This window comes from Sorghum bicolor, chromosome 5 (genome assembly GCF_000003195.3).
Source record: "Sorghum bicolor cultivar BTx623 chromosome 5, Sorghum_bicolor_NCBIv3, whole genome shotgun sequence".
NCBI lineage: Eukaryota > Viridiplantae > Streptophyta > Magnoliopsida > Poales > Poaceae > Sorghum > Sorghum bicolor.
The window spans coordinates 12,753,150-12,774,923 of record NC_012874.2 but is presented as its reverse complement, the minus strand read 5'-3'; the positions used below and the strand labels follow the sequence as shown (position 1 = coordinate 12,774,923).

The 21,774-nt window shown below is 40.4% G+C and overlaps 1 protein-coding gene across 2 annotated transcripts; it reads left to right on the top strand.

Moving 5' to 3' along the window:
- LOC8057169 (CCR4-NOT transcription complex subunit 11) lies at positions 1,162–14,591 on the top strand. 2 transcript variants are annotated; one of them, XM_021461837.1, is made up of 12 exons: positions 1,162–1,451; positions 3,502–3,606; positions 4,489–4,572; positions 5,442–5,495; positions 5,606–5,751; positions 5,855–5,981; positions 6,126–6,263; positions 11,985–12,056; positions 12,140–12,213; positions 12,312–12,453; positions 13,026–13,104; positions 13,960–14,591. In XM_021461837.1, exons 1-12 carry the CDS (start codon positions 1,200–1,202, stop codon positions 14,073–14,075), a joined length of 1,389 nt encoding a protein of 462 aa, XP_021317512.1. In that variant the 5' UTR covers positions 1,162–1,199; the 3' UTR covers positions 14,076–14,591. The 2 variants fall into 2 exon arrangements, with proteins under 2 accessions (XP_021317512.1, XP_002450580.1); XM_002450535.2 differs by having other exon boundaries at positions 1,163–1,451; positions 13,978–14,591.

The following is a 21,774-nucleotide window of genomic DNA, read 5'->3' as shown; positions in this document are numbered from 1 at the left end:
CTAAATGCATGTTACTGTATGATGCGACTCATTGACTTAGATAGCTAGAAAGTAAAGTAACTATGATATTTACATGTGCTAGTGAGCTATACTTGTACGTGAAAAAATGATTGCTAAGGTGAATAACTTGCAAGTTGAGATAGAAGGCTAGTGGAGTTTGCACTAGAAGATACCATGCACGTTGTTGCAGAGATTGCGAAGGATTTAGGATGAAATTAAGTAGAGATGATGTGGATAACTTATAATTAAGGGGCTGAAAGTTAGCATGATGACATGACTATTAGTAAGAGATGATATGAATAGTTAGCGCAGATGATGTGGATGATTTGCATGTGAGATAGACTTATAGTAGGGATTAGCTTATAAAAAATAAAAAATATAGAATATATATAGTTATAGATATAGATATAGATATATAGATAGAGATAGAGATAGAGATAGAGATATGAATTAGACTAATGCTTTTTTTATGTTCCGTATCTTCGCCATTGGTCTCCGACCCTGCTTTCATCTCTAGATTTGATCACTAACTTCTCACACGCATGACTCTTTGCTAAACCAATGCATATTCATTGTATGTACTAGTTGTTGCGTCACTCATAGCAATCTATTAATAAAACCCAAAAAATTTCCAACTTTTAAAAAAATCTTACATAATCTGGAAAACTAAATCTGTCTATGACATACTTAACATATTTACTAAAAAAATATAGTCTATGTATACTATATTTTTTACAAAATTAATTGATGGTGTACAATAAATACACGCTAATATAATGATAATAATAATATCTAATATAATATATTTTAACAACCTCACATATTTGCCCTCTGTGTGAATATTCAGGTCTTGTTTGGTTTCCAACAAATTTTACAAAATTTTTTAGATTCTTCATCACATCGAATCTTTAAACGCATGCATGAAGTATTAAATATAGACGAAAATAAAAACTAATTGTATAATTTAATCGAAATTGATGAGACAAATTTTTTAAATCTAGTTAGTTTATGATTAAATAATATTTATCAAATACAAATAAAAATACTACAACAACGTCGGTTTCTTAATTTTTTTTGGAATTAAACAAGGCCTCACCTAACCCGCAAAAAGCATCCAAAATAAACAAAAACTCAGGCGCCCGTCGGAGCCCAATAAACCCATTCGACGTCTCGTAACCCCTCCCGTCCCCCGCGCCCCAATGTCTGACAAGAAGGACGACGAGGCCGGCACTTCGCCGCCGGCGCCGCCGAGGGTTGCGGCGGCGGCGGCGGCTCCTAAGCCATCCACCTACGCGCCCATGGGCGCGCTGCGGGGCGAGGAGTGCGCTGACCTCCTGGCGCTGGTCGCCGCCGTCTCTCGCCCGCTCGAGGACGCCGTCGCGGATTTCCTCGCGCGCGTGGCCCCCGAGCGCCGCCTCCGGTTCGGCAACGCCGTCCGCTTCGTCCTCGAGGTGCGTGACTCCTCGTCACCAGAGACCCTCCCCGCCGCTTACGTCTAGTTTCAGCACGCGCCGCTCTTGTTCGAGCCGCGTGCCGTTCGATTGTTGGGTTCTCAGGTTTTTAGGGGTGCTTGTGCAAAGCTGGTGGGCGTGGTGGTTGTTGGAGGTCCGGGGACCAGGATTGTTTCGGGGAACAGTTAGGTTCGGCAATGGCAGGGCCTGGCTTATTCACTTTTTGGCTTGGTTGTTGGATTGAATTTGTGGTTTTTGGATGGGTTCTAGCGGCAATTCAGTGAAAGCTTACTCTTTTCGGTTTCGGCAGCCATGTCTGTGATTCTAGCTGCTTTGTTTGAACTAAATCTTCAGTTGAAAAATCAGTGGAAGTTTTGGCTTTGGTCGATCTTAGAATTGTGGCTCGTGGTGAGCACACTAATAATGAAATTAAAAATATAGCTGCAGCCTTCTTATATCTCACTCAGTTGTCTGCTTGGGCTGTGGAGGCTTCAGTGGATGTGGATTTGACAATTGTGGTTAGTTGCGTGCACAAAGAATGGCAACATAATTAGCTGCTTTGGTTACTGTTGAGTTTTTGTTGGAGTATTTGTATGGAGCGTAGCAGTGCTGCAGCGGATTGTCTGTGGGTCAAGTTACTTCGCACAAATGAAAAAAAGATATCAGGTAACATTCCAAAAAAAGAAGTACCAGGTACTGATGAGGTTGTTTGGTGTCTGTGTAGTTTGAATCTTTTACTATTTTAGCTTTTGTCTAGTGGTCTTACCATGATCCTTATCCTAAAGTTACCAGTGCAACCATCTGGGATCGACACAGCAAAGGGCAGTGCCACAGCATTTCTATGCCTGTGGAGAGTAACCAAACCCTCCTACAGCCAATGCACGAGATATCCAGAGTTCTGTCCTGGGAACAAGAAATAAAAATCATATAGTCAGCTAGGCATGAAAATCTGTACACATCATGATGTCTTCTTACCTGTTAGTTGGCATAATCAATAGGCTAAGCTGAGATTTTTCTACATTCTTTCGATCATTTTTGCTGTAAACTGTAGCTTTTGGTTCTTTTATTCCACCAAAGGCCGTGGGAAGTATGTGTATTGTTCCACGTGTTTTGTAGTTTCAATATAAAGGGAAGTATGCGTATGGTTCCACGTGTCTTGTAGTTTAAATATAATAATAAAGGGTAGTCAAATGCAAGTTTTCTAACTCCTAAAAGCAATGCAAGGTTCTGATTTAAGAAGAGCAATAATGTGTTTCATAAGGTTTTGTTACATTTGTTTCATTTATACAGTTTTATGAGTTCTCCATGGCAAATGTTCAATTTATCTCATCTGTTTCATAATTGAATTATTAATTTTTCTGTTTTAGAGAATTACAAATAAGAAGGCACAAACACAAGTGGCTTCCAGAGCAGATAGGCTTGACTATATTTGTCATATCACCATTCCCAAAGCTTAGCATCATAAATTTGTTTGAATTATAGTAATAGTCCACAGTTCAGGCTTAACTAGTGTGTTGATTAAAAAAAGACCGGTGGGAGGAAGAAACTTCCTGGACATTTTTTTTATTTTTTCAACACAGAGCATAGACTCTTGCATGTCCAGTAAAGTCCCTGAAGGTTGTTTTTTCACATGTGAGAATTACATCCCCTTGGCGGCACCGCTCTTTGGGACCAGCAGCTTACCGCAGTTCCCCTGGCTTACCAGGTTTATTGGATAAAGAGTATGAACCAACGAGGGGCCTTTTTTTTTTTTTCTAACTCAGCCTGAAATCCGTTGCAACAGGGTACTAGTTGAGCTCTGTTGACCAGTCATATTGCAGGCTTCTTTGCATAATCTGTGGATTCTAAAGGAAATGCTGTTCTAAGCAAGCACTTTACTGTGTCTTTTAACCTCAAGGACCTTTGTGCTCTTCTATCACTGAAATGAATAGAAAAATAAGCAGGCCCGAAGTTTACAGTCTAATTGATGTTCTTTTCTTCCTTGGATTTATTCTCTTAGCATAGCAGTATTAAAGCCAGGCTTTAATTATGTTACTTTTTCTCGAACCAGGACAAGATGATGCTTCAACCTGCTGAGCGTTTAGTTGCATTTGCAATTCTACATCAAGGTTATTCCTCACAGTTGGCAAATCCATTTCTTCCTCTTTTAATAAATGTAAGCTGTAAAACTTGTCTATTCCTTTGTTATTTCAGTTTCAAGTAGTAAATCTGTTGCCATATGCATTAACTAAGCAATAACTGAATGGGAAAACAAAAGTCTGTAGACCCACTTTATATGTCACCTACTTTTTACTTTCCCATGGTATTACCTGAGGCCTAATATCTGGTTTGACTGAGGGATTACTTAATACATGCTGACCTGTCCATTTTGTTATTTCAACGAAAATTGCCAAATAGTAACTACATTCTGTTATTTTTCTTTTGAGTAAATTATATTTTGCCAATTGCCACTGGCAATTGAGCTACAGCTTCAGCAAATCCCAGGTCTAAGCTGTAGTCTCACTTAATCCTATATACAAAGTGACATGGCTGCAAGCGAATGCCATCCGGTTCTGCCGTTAGCAAAATAAATTATGCCTGAAAATTTATACTTGATATGTACATTTTTCTTGCTATGTTTTGTTTATTGTTATGACTATTCAAAGGGTTGTTGTGTACACAGCTAGTAAATGGTTAGCGCTACATGAATATTGTCCTGCGATTTACTTATCGTGGGATTCGTGGCTTCCTTGAGTCCTTTGTATAGAGCCATGTATGAACTTGTTACCTTGAGCAAGGTGAACCTGTTGCAAAGTATCTTAAGTTTAGAGGTCTGATGTAATGTTATACCAATCTGCATAATATGGCTACGTTACCTTTTGTTTATCATCGTGCTTAGCTGTGGCTCTTTTTGCCCATATAAGAAGACAAGTTACTGTTGCTATTGTTCTTATGTACCACACCAATGTTTTGAAGATCTTTGTGCCTTTTGAAGTACAACAAATCATGTAAATGTTTCGACTCTGGAGTCTTTCATGACTTTTTTTGTTTCTTGCAGGCTGCATGTGATGAAACTTCTGAGAAAGCAGAACAGGCATTTCTCCACGTTTTGTTAAGTTCGACTAATGGGGACAATAGTGAGGTTGTGTAGTTGTCCAATTATGTATGATGATTATTTTGGAAACATTATATGAATTCAGGCTGCATGAGTGCTGACATATTGCACAGGACAGTGATGAAACATAGTGCTGACATATACTTTCCTTCCCTAAAATATAATTGTCACATCTTATATCTGAAAATATAAGGCATGACTTAAGTTGAACTTTGATCATTTATTCTTGCTATAAGTTGGTACCAATTAAAAATTATGACCTTACAATTTCAGTTATACCACTTCTGTATCACAAATCTAGTTGAAACCTACAAAGCTTAATTATTGAAATACACACGCACCATACATTGTTGGATGGAGCAGTGTAGATGATCTGGAAATAACAAGGAATAAAAGAGTTTGTTTGCCGTTAGATGGCAGTGCAAACATTCTGTATTGGATGACTTGCAGTTGCAGCTGGCAATTGGTGACTGGTTCCCACACTGGAATTTGTTTTTTTTTTCTACTACTCTGCTAGCTTATCCTCTAATTCTCCACATTTTATTGCCTGTATCAAATAACCAGATAACATCATATTACAGTCCAAGGTGGCGAGATTATCTTGAAATATGTGTTTGGGATTTAGGTGTTCTGGCATGAGAAGATTAGGGAGTAGGATATTTGGTTTCTATGTTTAGGGGATTGTAACTGGATATAAGTTACTAAAGTTCAGCATTAGTTTCTTGTCACATTGCTTACATGCATAAAAAAATGTTAGATCTGCTGAGGCAGTTCTCAATTTATATGTTTACTAAAAGATATACTTCGCAGGTTTGTGAGGTAGATCTCAGTTTGTACATTTCCACAAAAGATATATTTGGCATTGTATACTAACTTTGCTTTTCATTAATGTTCAGATTCTGAAGCAGTCTGCTCTCGATTACTTGAATGGATCTGATTATGCATCTCAGGTAGATGATTGTATCTTCATACAATTATGAAACTTAGTTGATACACTTGGTAGGTAAACTATGTCCAATATATGTAGGATGAGTTGTTAAGATGGGCATCTATTTTTTAGGTCTTTTTGCAAAGAGAACAGCTCGAGAAACAATATTCCTATGATGCTGCACGACCTCTGCCCTTCTCTAGTAATTTCAGAGATGCCACTGTCAGAAGTGCTATTCCTGACCCAGATGTTTTTCAAAGCTTCGGTAATTCATTGGAGTATGTATACACAACTATCTGCTTGCAATGATTGTTTGGGCATCCGTTCATTTTGCTTCTACTGGTTTGATTATGAACCAAGTTCTTCATTCATTATTCACAGGGTGTCCTCAATAATACCAAATAGAGATGACATGGTTGCTACATTACTTCAACAAACATCACTTAAAGGATTGCCTCCTCAATGGATACGACCCTCTCCACCAAGACTTGAAATTTTTGAAGGGGAGGTAAGGTTGCAATTTTTTAAGAGTTCATTTTTTTCTTGAATACGCAGGAGACCTGCACATCATTGCATTAAGAAGAATTGTTTGTTCATACACTAATTTAATTTCTGAACATATGCATTTATCTATGAATGTACTTATGTACAGTTACAGTGGCTGAACATAGACAACAACCATGAGCTACTATGGGATGGTACCATGTGTGCAGACACTAGCCGAGGTGCTGTGATTCGAGATCTGGTCGACCAAGCTTGTAAAGGTCCACTTGCAGTGGCCCAGCAAGAGGTTCTTTCTGCAACCTTATTCTCAAATGGATATGCTGATAGTTCCGTCTACTGAAATAGTACCTGATCCATAGGATTTTGCATCATTTAAAGAAACGTGGTTTTGTTAGCGCTTGATTATTTTACCATTTGTTTTTTTACTTGATTTCTTTAAATATTTTCTATAAAATAATAGAACTAAGCATCTAAGCCCTTCATGCTACTTATTTAGTTGGTGTACCTGTTGCTTCCTTGTGGGTAGAGCCCATACCCGCAATATGTGGGTGAGGCTGCATCCATCTGTGCTCTATTACTATCTTGTTCTCTTCAATTACTATCTTGTTCTCTTCAAAGTTAGCTTCACTGGTTCTAATCCTGAATTCCTCGCTGATAAGCATTGGATATTAAGATGTTACTGAGTGTAGGTTGTGTAATTGGTGGCAACTGGCAGTGAAAGCATTGAGTATTGATGTGTTGCTGAGTGTTAGTTGTGATTGTGGATGGTCCAAGGGAGCACCTTGTGGAATATGTTAGCGTGTGATGATTAAGATGACAAGTGATGGTGTGCAAAGGCATAGCGTTGGCTAGGCAACTTTGGGTCCCCAACGCTTTATGCAACAAAGGGCTGACCAGTGCGAGTAGTCTCAATCTGTGGCGACTTGTGATGATGTGAAGGGCAACTAGAGAAGTCCATGGGGCAAGAGTTAAGTTGGGAATGTCACTTTTTCATTGCATGCAAGAGGATAGAGCTGTAGGATTAATAGCTTACTTTTCTCTATAAGACTAGAGAAGATGGCATGGAGATTGTCCGTTCCAACTCAATCAAATTGGCTGGTTTATGGAAACTATAATTTGTTGGATTGATCCTATTAACTATTGCTTTGTTTAAAAGGAGTAACTAAGTCACTAATATAAAAAGCATGAAAGGGTGTTTGGTTATTTTAAGTAGATTTTGTACTATACATTTTTTAATATGCTAATTAACTAGAAACTGAGTTCTATTTGAAATTAGTCTTAAAAGTGAATATTTATAGTTCATATAGAAATAAGGGGCCTAGTAGAGATATATAAATAAAAGAAAATAAGGGACTCACACAAAGCAACTAGAAGGGAGTTTGCTGGACCCTCAAAAGGATGGTCTTTGTTGAAAAGGCTAAACAATAGTTTTTTCTTTTTCCTTGTGGTATGGACTATAAAGGGTAGAACACCTTGTTTTTTTCTCATTCAATATCATTCAATACAATGCATTTTTTTACAGTGAAATACTACACGTACATTACATCCATAGTTTTTCGACCAGCTGGTGAGCAAATGTGGTAATGAAGTTTTGTGATAGCAGATAGTGATAAGCGTGACATTTGGGTGAAGAAATGCTCTGCTATGCTAAAAACTTAAATCACATTATTCAAAATCAACAACTCCAGGATGTGTTTGCGCTTGTTGCAATTTATTTTACTTAACTTTTAAAGGTTTATTGTGTTGCAAATGCTGGATTGACATTTTTCTGGATGGTACTATGTATTGTTCTAATGCTCATCTTATTGTTTAATGCTAATATTTAGTATATATGCTATAACAGAAATGCATAGTTATGCCTCCTAAGCCTAAGGATGCATTCCGCTATGTCTACAGGAGGCGCAACCGGAACCATGGTAGCGGGCCAACCCAATCATTGGGTTTCGAACAGCATTAAAATTGGAAAGATAAATATTATAGGCATATTTGTTTGTTGAATCGTTACTATGTTCCAAGATTTAATACACTATTTGATTTTCTTAGCATAATTGTTAGGTACTTGTAGATAGGACAATGTGGAATTGGTCCACAGAAGAGAGAGAGCTTATTATAAGTATTGTGAGAATGTGAATATTGTGGATATTGGATTATCTGTATTGAGCCCTGTGAGTTGGTTAAACAATCATAGAGATAGAGATGGAAACTAATCCTATCCTACCATAACAACTTGGATTCTCATGGATCCTTGCCATAATCATAGCATGAGCAATGTGAATGCTTAGACTAGAGTCGAAAGCGACAAGGTTGTTCAAGTAGATCATAGCCTCTTTTTGTTGCCAATGTTGCCGAGACCTATGTGTTGTTTACATGCCTTGGAAAACAAATTTGCAGGCCTAAGGCACCAACATGAGCACGCGCGTGCAAATAATCAACTTGATCTTCATTGTATGCCCCACTAGCGGCTTTGAGGGCGGTAGATGGTGTTTATTTGGATAGTGGATGTGTTGCATTGAGCCCTTGGGTAGTTTATATATAGTACAAGACTTGGGAGGCAAGACAACCACGACATATGAACTACCAAATATATAACATCCCTCCACAGTCATAGCGGGAGCATTGCAGTGGAGAAGAGAAGCCAAAGGCTAACATCCGTCCCCTCAGAGTAGAAACCAACAAGGAGCTCATGCGATTATAGCCCTTTGTGCCAATGTCGAGGTAGCCAAACGCGAGGGTGCAAAAGGTATGGTCGAAGAAGCTATGCTGGAGATAGCCGAGGTTGACGTAGTTGTGAAATGGTCGCCGATGTCGAGACAGTCGCACATATGAAGCCGTAGGCGCACAAGAGGCGCCATGGTGGCGACGAAGATGCGTCGAGGCAATTGTCGTGGAAGGGGGTGATGCCGAGATCATCGCATTTAGGGCCAGCGTGGACATAGAAGAAAGGTGACGATGCAATTGAGGCAAACATGGTGGGAACGGGAGGGTCGATGCCGAAGTCGATACAGTCAAGCCACTTGAATCGAGATGTATGCCAGGTTTGCCAGACCTAGCAACATGTTGGGGATGAAAGCACACGCTGGTGTTGCCAATACCAGGCGTACAAGAGAGAGGGCTCCAACCAGGAGTGGTTGTGTTGGATGAAGAAACAAGTGCTGGAATGGACTCTTCCAACCCGAAGGTGTAGTTGGATGGATGTATTGCATTGAGCCCTTGGGTAGTTCATATGAATTACAAGGCTTTTGAGGCAATGCAACTGTAGAAAGATAGGAGGGGTGACCTTTAATATATATAGCCCAATGGCCTAGGGGTACAACATGTCCCAATAAAACGTATACAAGACTAGACTGTATATGTCTAATACCCGCCCGATGTCGCAGCGGGAAGTAAGCCCTTGGGCATGATGTTCGAAAACCGACAAGTCAACGGGACATGGAGCACTCGAACCTGTCCCAAGGCAACCTTGTTGCGGATGAAGTGAATGTGGATCTCGATGTGCTTCGTGTGAAGATGGTGGACAGGATTAGCGGTCATATAGGCAACACTAACATTGTCACAGTACACGATGGTTGCAGAACCCATGGTGCCGTTGCCAGTGGCCGGCAAGGTGCTCGCGCCGAGGACAGGCATGGAGCCGTCACTGGTGGTTCGCATGGTGTTGGAGCCGCATGGGAGGGAGAGCGCAGTGGAGGTGGATGTACGGGCGTAAGGGTTTCACGCGCGTGGAAGAGGAGTCGTGTGATCGTGGGGAAGTCGCAGTGCTCGCGTGGGCGAGAGAGGAAAGAGCGAAAGCGGAAGGTTACGATCTAATTGTGAATGATACCATGTAGAAAGATAGGGAAACACCACACACTCTCTTGGGGGGGGGGGGTGACCTTTCATATATATAGCCCAATGGGCTGGGGGTACAACATGTCCAAATACAACGTATACCAGACTATATTATACATGTCTACTGGCAACTCACAGATACATATGACCGTGTACGATACACAATACCTAAACTACCAAATATACTCTAAAAAGATAGCCCACAACTGCGAAAAGAGTGAGTAACATGAGGCAGACCCATTGCCTGGCTGGGTAGTGATCTCAACAATGATGGTGTTGACTCATACTTTGGTTCTCGGAAGTGCGACACCTCATGGTTGTGGATGGTAAGATAGTGATTATCTAGCGTTGGATGACAACTGGGTGGATATGCACTTGGATTGGCGCAAATAGGGCTTGGCCTAGGCGGGAGGGGCGACTGCCTTTGGCCTACGCGGCTATGGTTGAGAGGGGCCCATCAGCCGATATGTGCACTATGAGGGATAGCAGATGCAAAACCTGCAGAAGGTTCCCAGGCCCAGTAACAAAAAAAAAATGTCGCATGTGTAGTTGCCTTGCCTGTCGGCCTTTAGTATGTTCTCAGTGCTCTTCGCCTTGCCTTGATGGTGCCTTAGGCTCCTCCGTCCTTACTTGTTCACCACCATAGAGAATAGAATTGGCAGCAAAACCATCAGCAAGCTAGTTTTCTTCAAGGTTGTACGGATTGTTTGGATTGTCGCCGATTCTTTTGCCATTGCGTGATTTGATCTGCGTTTATTTTTGCTGTTTGTCAGGGGTTTGAATTCTGAGAATTCAATTTTGGGTGCTTTTGCATCTCTAGAATTGGGAATACTGATCTGTTGCTACTATTTTAGTTTTAGGTATACACATTGTTTTTCAAGAATTAAGCATACTATTATTATTACCTGCTTTATCATTTTATAAATGATAATGCCCATTCACCCTAGGGCCCTCGAACTATAGAGCCGGACCTAGAAGCAAGGGACGCAGACCGGTCTATGATCAGGGAAAAACAGAGAAAACCTGATCTTAAGTGTTTGGAAAAATGTCTACATGTTAGCATTGCACTGTGTTGACAGCATACCAATAGTGTGCAAACCCCATGAAGATCATCCCTTTGGGGGTGGTGCAATGTTGAAGCATGGAGATGATAGTTCAGGAGCTGTGGAGCGGTGGCGATTGCTTTGATACCATGTGAGAATATGAATACTATAGAGAAATTGGATGATTTCTATTGGGCCTTGTGAGCTGGTTGTATAGTACATGATGGCTTGGATGTTAAGATATCCTAGAGATATAGATGGAAACTAATGTTACCTACCATGACGACCCAGATCCTTGCCTTATATCGAACAAGTATTCCTATTTTACCGGCATGGCCCCAAAGAAAGATCTACCAAATTTCTTATACTTCCTCTGGATGTTAATACTTGATGCTCCGGCTAGTAGCCGACCTAGGATTTGTAGTTGGGTGCTCCCAATAGAAGCTTTTATTTCACGTGTAACTACCGAGCTGGGTGTAGTAGAGAGCTAGCTCAGTGGGTTCTAGGCCTTTACTTCTAAATTTAGGTTTGGTTAACTAGCCAACTAAACTTTATTTAGCTTCCATTGAAATTGACATGTTATTATTTTATTGTAGTCTCTTGTGTTGTTTGATACCAACTTCAAACTGAGCTTACTGAGCCAAGCCAAAAGTTGAAAGTCATTCAAAATCACCTAATTTGATTTTAAAGAAAAATGAGTTCAATCACAACATTTTTGAAACCAGCCACCAAGCTGGCCTGCTGGGTGTATAACTATTCCTAGGTGCTGCCTATGGGCATGCCTAAAACCTTTGTTCGTCTATCTTGAGTGATTGGTTAACCACCTTGTTGAATGAAGAAATAAAAAAATAGGAAAAACTAAAAATGAAAGATCTAGATAGGGAAGTCAGTTATAGGACTAGGAATACAAAATTTTAGTGCTATCTTTAGAAAGATGGAGTACAAAAGTAATAAATCATAAATAAACTTGCACGTATTTGAAGTATACTGGTAGTAGCCGCAACATGCAATGTGGTTCTAGGTCAATGAAGTGTTTATCTGGCATAATGTTACAGGATAACAGCAGACGCTCTATAGTGGTAAATTTTGAAATTTTGATCATTTTACATATCTAATGAATTTATTACTTCTTGCAGAAAATTATTGAAGATCTGGCGAAGGACTGGAAGCTAGTCTATCATTGTGGAATGACACCACAGAAGCTCCCTGTATGTGCTTGCTTCTGACAAAGTGCTGAATACTTTGCCTGCTTTGCTATTGGTCTGACGGTCTGACCACTTTCTGTTTTCAGGACCTTGTTGAACATAATCCACTTATAGCTGTTGAGGTTCTTTCAAAGCTAATCAACTCTCCAGATATGGATGCGTATAAATACTAGCTTTTTCATTTGTTTTATCTTTATCCTTATAATTATTGCGTTTTTTCTGCATGTCAGGTTTCACACTTGCCTTCGTGTTTGACAGATACTTCGATGTTATTGTCCGTATGGATATGAGCTTGCATTCAATGGAAGTAGTAAACAGGCTCACTACTGCAGTAGTTTTACCACCAGGATTTGTTCATGACTATATCTCAAACTGTATTCGATCATGTGAAGACATTAAGGTCTGTTTTTTAATCATGCATTCCATCTTTTCTGGTAGATCATCTTTTGATAATCATGGTAACATTGTTCCAACGTCAGTTCTGGGCTGCTAAAATGTTTATTGGGTTGAGCACTGCTTGTTTTCGATCAAATTCTGTTTATCCCAGGAATATGAATTTCATTTATATGTAAATTAAAAGTATTGCATTATATGGACCTAACATCCATTCTTCAATACCAAATGCAGCCACCTCCTGGTGGAATCATTGCATTGATTTATGCTTCAGAGACCAATTCAACATGTTTTTTTTTGGGGATAAATAATTATGAGTTAATGATGTTGTCTATGAAGTGTTGTATTCACACTATAATATTTCAAGTACAGCAATCTATTTATTACTCCTGATGTACTATGATGTAGTGTTAATATTTTCCTATTTACTGCTTCCTCCCTGCACATGCTAAAATGAGGGTCCACTTTTGTTTCTGTTGACTATTTGAATGAAAACTGAACATTCCTATAATGTGTCAAATGATACACATGGCACTTTGCTAAGTGTTGATAAACCTTCTTAACTAACATTGTTTGCAGGACAAGTATATGCAAAATAGACTAGTGAGACTAGTATGTGTTTTTCTACAGAGCCTCATTCGGAACAAGATAATAGATGGTGAGCAATTCTCATATTGCACTTCTAATGCAGTTCTCTATCTACTTTCTCTATTATACTGAGGAAAATCATTAGAGATGTCTTTAGACTCAATTTTATACTTTTAATCGATCTAAACTAGTATAATTAACACTCAATAAATTATCATATTTTATCTTCTAGAAAAAGTAATTACAACCTTTCATGCAGATCTTTAGCTTTTCTAGTTTGATGAAACTAATTTTCATTCGTTCCTTTTTCATTGTGTATCTGTTGTAAATCTGTGTTCCAATTCAACATGTTTAATTGTTTATCTATCTGTTTATGTGGTTTAGTCATTAGTAGGGAGGTGCCTCATTGTAGTTGCCACTTACCTGAGATTTTTAAAGTTTTCATCCTTTTATAGGAAGGTTTCAAATGGAATGTAAACTGGTGACTGGTGTACTTATTATATGTGAAAATATTGAATTGTGCGAATTGTGTGCATAGCAAATTAAGTTACCTTCTGGAACTCAGTTGGAACAATCATAGAAGCATGGATAATCCGTCTTCCCAAAATCGACTGAAATTTTAAGTGGTCATTTTTTCCTTCACTTTTTGATGTTGGGATGTAGTAAAATCTGTTGCACAAAAAAGATGGACAAAATTGTGTCCTTTGGGCCCCTCACATGATATCTGGACTTGTTTTCAGAGAAAACTATTTGGTTTCTTTCACTGTTCATAGAAGAATGCTATTTCACACACGTTGATTTTCCTTCTTCATTTGAGGGCCTGTTGATTTAGAGTTTTAGACTTGCGATCATTTGTGCGTTACTTATTCTGTTATTGATTTTAAGACTGAAATTCAATGTTGTGCAAAGGATGACATTTTTCTAGATGCTTGGGTTTGTGCAGTACAAGATCTCTTCGTCGAGGTGCAAGCATTTTGCATCGCCTTCTCGCGAATAAGGGAGGCAGTGGGGTTGTTCAGGCTCCTCAAATCTCTCAAATGAAGAGCGCCGCGCCATCTGCTGGCTGTTGGATCCTGTAAACAGAAGTTTCCATTGTGTACATCCATGGCTCTCTGCTTTCGTTGCCAAACTGGTTATCCTGGCATAGGTCTGGTCTGGACTCTGTAGGGCATGGCTTTTGTTGGTGTATTAGTTATCATCAAGCTGTGTTCCCTTCATCATCTCAGAAAGACATTGAGTAAAAACAAATCCATAGCTCTTTGACAGGTTGGGTTGGAGGTAGAATTACTTCTAATGGGAGTGTCGCGGCAATCTGTAATGTGCAATGCGATTCCCCGTGGGGCTTGGCGTTCTTGTGCATCAGGCAACAAAGGCAAGCCCCTTAGGTCACAGTTGGCTCGAGATGAGGCAATGGTGCGACGAACTCCGAAACAACTGGGGTAGAGTAGCCTACTGGTATACTTTCTCTATGACATTGTACATCTTTTGAGCCTCAGAAACGGGTGCTTTTGCTTGATTGCACCCTTCTAATGAAGTTTGCCATACCTCTATTTCGAAGCTCACTGTTACATCATACATATGTGAGACAGCAGCTATTGCCTGGTATATCGTACCATGTATGATATGAATGACAGCAAAGCTGTGTCAAGTGGCCTCCATGAGTCGTCTACTTGGCTTCTTTATTTTGAGATGCAAAGATGGGTTGGGTTGGCTTTGGGTTCGTGGTCGTCGTGCATCAACGTAGACACTGGCTGGAGGAACGCAGCAGGGGCACATGATGACATGAAGCAATCACGAGCCTATTTTCGCCATGCTTGGCGTCACGCACGCACGCCGCAGTTGCCGCCACCGCCGTCCACCAGCTGCGTCACATGGGAGGCACAGGGTCCATGCCGCTGACGGAGTTGCCCTCCATTTCGCGGACATGCGTCGTGCCGCTCGCCGGCGCCGGGAGGCAAGCAGAGGGCAGCGTCCCACATTCCCCTGTGCTGTGCCTGTCCTTCGCAGCGTGGTAATGTTCTTTCCCGGTGTTTGTGGCCGCAGATTATTTCTCGCAAACCTCGAAGCCGAAAATGCGCTAAAAAAAAATCATGTCTAGCCTCCTTGAAAGGGCTGAAAATTTGGTGAAAAAGAAACATGCAGTTCAAGAGGAAAACTTAGTAGTTGTAGTATAGATCAGCTGGTTGGTTTTCTTGTGGTGGAATCTGCTCATCTGAATTTAAGTCCCCGACTTGGTACGGGTGCTCGTATTTTTTTGAATTTATTCCACGATTTAATAACGCTATGCTTTCAGTGGTAGGCGACATCTCCGTCAACAGCGAGACACCTGTGATGACTTCGTGGATCTCGTGATGTGGGGGCTCAATTATTCGGAGGTGCTCATAAGGGTAGGTTTTACGTACGTGTATTCATAGGGGTGAGTGTATGTGCATTGTAAGTGTCTGCATTTACCGTGTAATTCTAAAAAAATTTGTGACAATTCCACATAAAGAAAAAAGAATTTGACATTTCACTGCAGTTTTTTATAGAAGAGAAATATCACTAACTTTTTTTTTCTTGTCTGGATGCTCTTCTCCATTGTTCAGTTCATGGGCGAGCTGGGGTTAGAAGAACCTGCACACAGAGAGACAGCATCACTGGCTGCACGTTTCAGGGTCGTTGAAATGCTTCCTCCTTGGCTACTCTTTCTTTTGTTGTCCTTGACAGCAACAAAATTCGTCAGAACAAAAGTGCTTTGTGTTCCCTGCAAAATGCCAAAGCACGCATAACCGCTCATCAACAGTGCCCCTAGATGGCTAGATTAGTTGTACAACATTATAGAGCAGGCACAGGTGCACAACAGAACATGACCTAATTAATTAAACTAATTGCAGCCATGCTTAATCTGTCAATACTTAAGGCCTGGTACAATGCATTAGTTTGCAAGTTGACGGCATAAAATACTTTCAGTAGCTACCAAAAGCTAGCTTGATTTGATCGATCATGACACTTTATCCAGCGGCTTAATCAACTATTACCATGTCTACCATCCTGTACGTATGGCTTGTACTTGCTGCTTGAAGATCTGAAGTACTGGCCTTTCTACACTTCTCCAAACCTTTTTTTAAAGATACTTTATACTGGTATTTAACTTTGATATCTTTGACTAACAGTTAGCCTAATTATATAAAAAAATGTTTTACAGAAGTAGTTACATTAGATTTGTATTTAGAAATACTTTCCAATGATCAAACTTTTGTTCCTATAAATTATATACTATAAGAGAAATATAAGTTAAAACATGTTTTTGAAGACCGCACCAAGTCAAATTGTACCTTATATTTAGGGACACATGGAGTATATGGTCAAAATTGTGAATAGTTTCCCAAATTACTAAACCGTTTCTCTATTTATTTTCCCCCCTCTCGATTAGCATTTCTCCATTCTATATAATTATTGTTTGGGATTTTTAAGAAATAATAATATTATTGCTTAGTACCACCAACCGCCACAAATACCCTTTCCATGTTGTTTCATTAGGATAATGCTTTCACCATTAGCTACGATATTAACATTTTATTTATATGATACAAAATTACAATGATAAATAATTGTTCGAATACGAATATGGTAATATCAACTATTTTATAAAAGTTATGTATTATTTGAATAATTATTGGTCAAAGTTTGTCCCATGGAATGAAATATAAACCTTGCAAATTTATATGACAAAGAGTATTGATTACTAAAGGCACTTTGGATACAAGCAGCCTAAAAAAGTAATCAAAATAAGGCCATGATTTCCTTTGGCCCAAGACAATGGCTACTTGTTTATGGACAGTAACTTTCAGAGCAAATAAATAAACCAAGGAGAAAAATGCTACCCTCTCTATCCCAAATTATAAGTCATTCCAAGAATCTTGGAGAGTCAAAGCATCTCAAGTTTGACCAAAGGATAATAACAGTTATGATATCAACTGAGTATCACTAGGTTATTCATTACTTATATTTTTATAATATATCTATTTGACGCCACAAAACTTTGTAATTTTTTCTATAATTTTGGTTAAACTTGAGATGCTTTAACTCTCCAAGATTCTTGAAGTGACTTATAATTTGGGATAGAGGGAGTATGTGTTTGCCTCCAAAAGCCAATGCATAGCGGTTGATGCATGCTCAGATTTTTTATTCAGTCATGATGAATTGTACGGTTCAGGATCATCAAATAGATCGATCTTGATCTACGTCGTGTAATCTTTATTAAACCATCGATCCTAATGCATGGCACATGGCCAAATGGTGGCTTCAGTGGTCTTGAAAAGTCAAGAATAATATGATTCCTCTTCTTTGCATAGATAGAAGGTTGATGAGGGAGAGACTGACAAAAGGGACCAACACTGCCACACGTTCGGGCATTAGCACCGGTCGGGAAGGGCCTGTTGCCCCGGTTCCCGAGCCGGTGCTGCCCTTCCGGGACTAAAGGCCCACCCTTTAGTCCCGGTTCCGTTAACCGGGGCTAAAGCCCCCCCTTTAACACCGGTTGGTAACACCAACCGGTGTTAAAGGGTCCTGCCAGGGCTGCCACGTTGCAGGACCCTTTAACACCGGTTGGTATAAAGGGTTTCTTTTTCTTTTTTTTTTGGTTCACTTCTTCGGTTCTGTTTATTGTTTATATATAATATATAATAATAGGTTTTTCAATACATGTTTTGCTGATACAATAATATATTTATATTACATGCATATTAAGCATATATAAATGAAAATTATAGGCTAAGCTTAATAGTTAAGCTTTGCCTATAATAAAATGAATAGACCACATCAAAAATTAAATATATATGTAAAAAGCTTTATATATATATAGTTTTATATGTACAAAATTCGTAACACATATATACATAGAGTTTGTTCTCCCAATGTCTACAAACGATACAAATGATCATCGTTGTTTGGTATAAGAGTTTCGTTGCCGTTGAAGTGAAACTCGCCGTTTGTATTGATCACTTGGTCGCGGAGAAATCCTGCTATCGTCTCTTGGATAGCTTTGATTCGGTCTTGTTGTAGGACCTTTTCCCTCAGCCATTCCGTCTTTAATTTGAAATAAATAAAAAAGGTATTAGTTATCTAAGTTATTCAATATAATTCAGGAGATAATGAAAAGAGACATGTAACGTACTCTGAGCGTCTCTGTGGGTGTTTGATTGACTTGTGCCATCATGAATTTGCACACGTAATATGCACATAGATTGTTCCCCCCTTCTTGTCTTAAACACCACTGTACGATGTATATATATATATAAATATTCATGACCACGACAATAAGAAGGCTAAAAGTTAGCGAAAGTTTGTTAGCTAGTAGAACTTACTTGTGGATGTATTATGTTAAGCGGCGCTTTACATCCACTGAGATGTTCACGGTCAATGAATCTTTCCCAAACCCTATACACAGCCATTGTGGATCGTGAACTAATAATTACAGAGTCATATTATGATATTTTTGTAGCTGAGATCGACATTACGTACCTTTGAATAACGTTTACCATTTGTTGATAATTTTCTTGTGGTTTTCTCATTGAGTCAAAGATTATCAATCGGTTCTTGGGAATTTCAATGACCATGAGTATCCAGTGAAAGCTGTTTACACACACATATATAGGGTCAGTCCTATAATGTAAAATAAAATATGCATGCACTTAATAACTATATAACTCACTCGAAGTTGAAGGGGAAGAGTATTTTTTGTTTTTCTTTTTGGTTTACAAAGAACCTCATAAGATTGGTGCAGATTTCTGTCTCATAATCTGCTGTCCACACTGCCTGCGGAGCCTTGAAAACAATATAAGGGTCAACGAACCCAATACTATTGTCATTTCTCATTCTGAGCTCTCTCATTTGGTGCCTGCATATATACATACAAATCCTAAGTGTGTAAGGATTATATACATGTAATTAAAGAAGTTAGAAGTATAATAAAAAGGAAAAATACTTACAGACAAAAGCAGCTGACAAGAGATTTGTCAAGAGCGTCGAGGTGGCATAATTGGTGCAATTCTTCGAACTGCACGTATATGAGGTCATCTCCACGGAAGTAGTGATGTTGTCTAATACGAACAGAAATCCAATTCTCTCCCCTTTTAGACGCCTCAATGCACCATTTGTTTATTGCAAACATTTGTGTGCCGAGCTCGTGTAAACGCTTAGGGTCGAATAGACTCCTGCCCGGTTCATATCTTGCCCTCCATTGATCAACTACCTCGGCTTTTTCAAATGTATGGCATCCAAGAATGGCGGTAATTTCTTCTATATTTAAACCGCTCTGTCCAAAGTAACTCTCAAGCAAGTCTAGCTCAGACAACGCTAAGGATTTCTTTGGCATCAAGTCTTCATTTGAGCCGTATTGATTTGGCACAATCAAAGGGGGCACCGGTTTTGATACTTCTCCGAGCTGTGGGACCCCCTTTCCTACTCTCTTCTTAGTAGGCTGTGAAGACTTGACCAGAGACCGCTCATAGTCCGAAAGTGCTGGCTTTTTCTGAGCTTCGCGTTGCTTCTTTTGATGGTCCGCCACCTTCTGCCTCAGTTCCGATGGCTTCACATAAAAGTACGGCTTTTCTGGGTTAAGCCGTTTTTTCCTTTCCTCCTTTATTTTATCAAAAAATTGTTGGACCTCAGCTTTAGATGTAGCAATTACCTCCTTTTCACTCTTTTCGTAAGGTAATTTTTCTGGCGTCTTAGCTCTCTTTGCTGAGGCAGCCTTCTTTGGAGGTGGGACCGATGACTTCGGTCCTTCTTGGACGGACCGCTTCTTACTACCTCGCTTTGGAGGCGAGGGGACCGACCGTGCACTCTTTGGAGAGGGCGGTGCAGGCGGTGGAGGGGGTGGGGCCGATCTTTTTGGCGTTGGAGAACGCGGTGGAGGAGTTGGAGAACGCGGTGGAGGAGTTGGAGACCTCGGTGGAGGAGGTGGAGACCGTGGTGGAGGCGGTGGCGGGGTCGGTGTGGCCGCCGCAGGTGTTGGAGGAGATCCAGCATTGTCACCGCCCGCAGCACTATGATGCGTTGGGGAGAGAACTGGACTTAGGTTGGAGGAGTCCCTGCAAAGAAAACAATTACAAGTTTTGTGAGTAAACTTTTTTTAAATTTCAATACATAATAAATAATATAAGAAGTAAAATCACACACAAACCTATGCTGAGGAATAATTATGAAGCGCTTGCGCCAACAAATAAATGTCTTCTCAGCTTCACCTAAGGTCTTCTCTCCGTCTCCCCCTTCTATGTCTAGTGGCACATTGCCACAACCTTTCTCAACCCTATCAACCGAGACGCTAGCATATCCACCAGGTACTGGTCGATTATGGATTCTTGGAGTGCCCGTTCGGTCGATAGGGTTGACAACAGCGATAGCCACCTTTTTGGTGGCATTCCCATCTGGTACATGCAGCTCACAGGTAGTAAAAGCCTCTGTGACATCATCCACGGGGAAGTGTAGCTTCGTGTCATCCTGAATGGTTGGTACTTCCGTGGATGCGCAGCTGCTTTTCAACTGGCCTGGGGGGCTAACATTGACCTCAGGCTGTGATGTACCTTGCCCTTTCGTCATTTGACTAAGTGCTGCTTGCACTTGCCTTTGAATCTCTGCCTGCATCCATTCTTCACGAGCTTTCTCGCGCTCTTGTGACTGCAGAACAAAAGCTTCCAGGCGGCGGATCCGCTCTGCCTCCTCATCCTTCTTTCTCTGGCGGCTTCTGTAGGTATCTTGATCGGCTTGGAATGATTGCAGCCACGGAACTGCCCCATAGCCTCTCGTACGCCCACCGTGCTCAGGATTTTCAAGCGCATAGGTGAGTTCATCCTTCTCCCTGTTAGGCCTGAACTCACCAGACTGAACCGCCTCTCGTGCACGGACTAGTCTCTCTGCTGCTCTAGAGATTTCTTGGCCCCAAACTAGCGCCCCGGTGTCTGGGTCCACGCTTCCCCCATGACCGTAGAACCAATGCTTGGAGCGCTCGCTCCAATTCTTTGCTATTGTCTCGGGTGTGACCCCCCTAGCAAGCAGCTCCTGTTCCATTCGGTCCCACTTGGGAACAGCACTCTTATAACCACCTGATCCCATATGATGGTGGTATGTCTTTTTACTGGCATTCTCTTTGTTTCTATTGGCTCGTTCCTCGCCCTCTTCTGATGTTTTGTACTGCACAAAGTCATCCCAGAAGGCCCTCAGCTTTACATATTGCTTGAGGTTGAAATCTGGAGTCTCGTTTTTCTTGACATATTTATTGTACAAAGACTTCTTCCAATTCTGGAAGAGTACTGCCATCTTCTTCATAGTCCAGTCATAAATTCGCACCTTCAACTCTTCATCGTTGGTGTCGAAGGTGAAAACGTCTGTGACGGCTTTCCAAACTAACTCCTTGTCACGATCAGAGACAAAACTGATCTCAGGAGCACCTCGCTTCTCTCTCCATTCACGACAACTGATCGGTATTTGATCTCTCACAAGATATCCACAGTGATTAACATATTTATTTGCATGCTCACCAAGTGGTCTGCCTGTAGCTATCTCAAACTCAGAGATTACATAGCGGCCCTCCAACGGCTTCTTTGGCCCTCGTGGAGGTACGCTTCTCCCCGTAGAGGTCGATCCAGAAGGCTACACGTACATATAGAAACAAAAATACTAAATTAATAACCAAGTAATAAGTTTAAAACCTAATGTAAGAGATGCATTATTTATATATGTTTACATTTACATACCTCGC

Bases quoted from the DNA above. Each gene is read 5' to 3' on its own strand.
- LOC8057169 (XM_021461837.1), top strand. From the start codon at position 1,200: ATGTCTGACAAGAAGGACGACGAGGCCGGCACTTCGCCGCCGGCGCCG. The intron at 6,264-11,984 runs GTTCTTTCTGCA...TACTTCTTGCAG, and splicing joins TTGCAGTGGCCCAGCAAGAG to AAAATTATTGAAGATCTGGC. The intron at 12,057-12,139 runs GTATGTGCTTGC...TTCTGTTTTCAG, and splicing joins TGACACCACAGAAGCTCCCT to GACCTTGTTGAACATAATCC.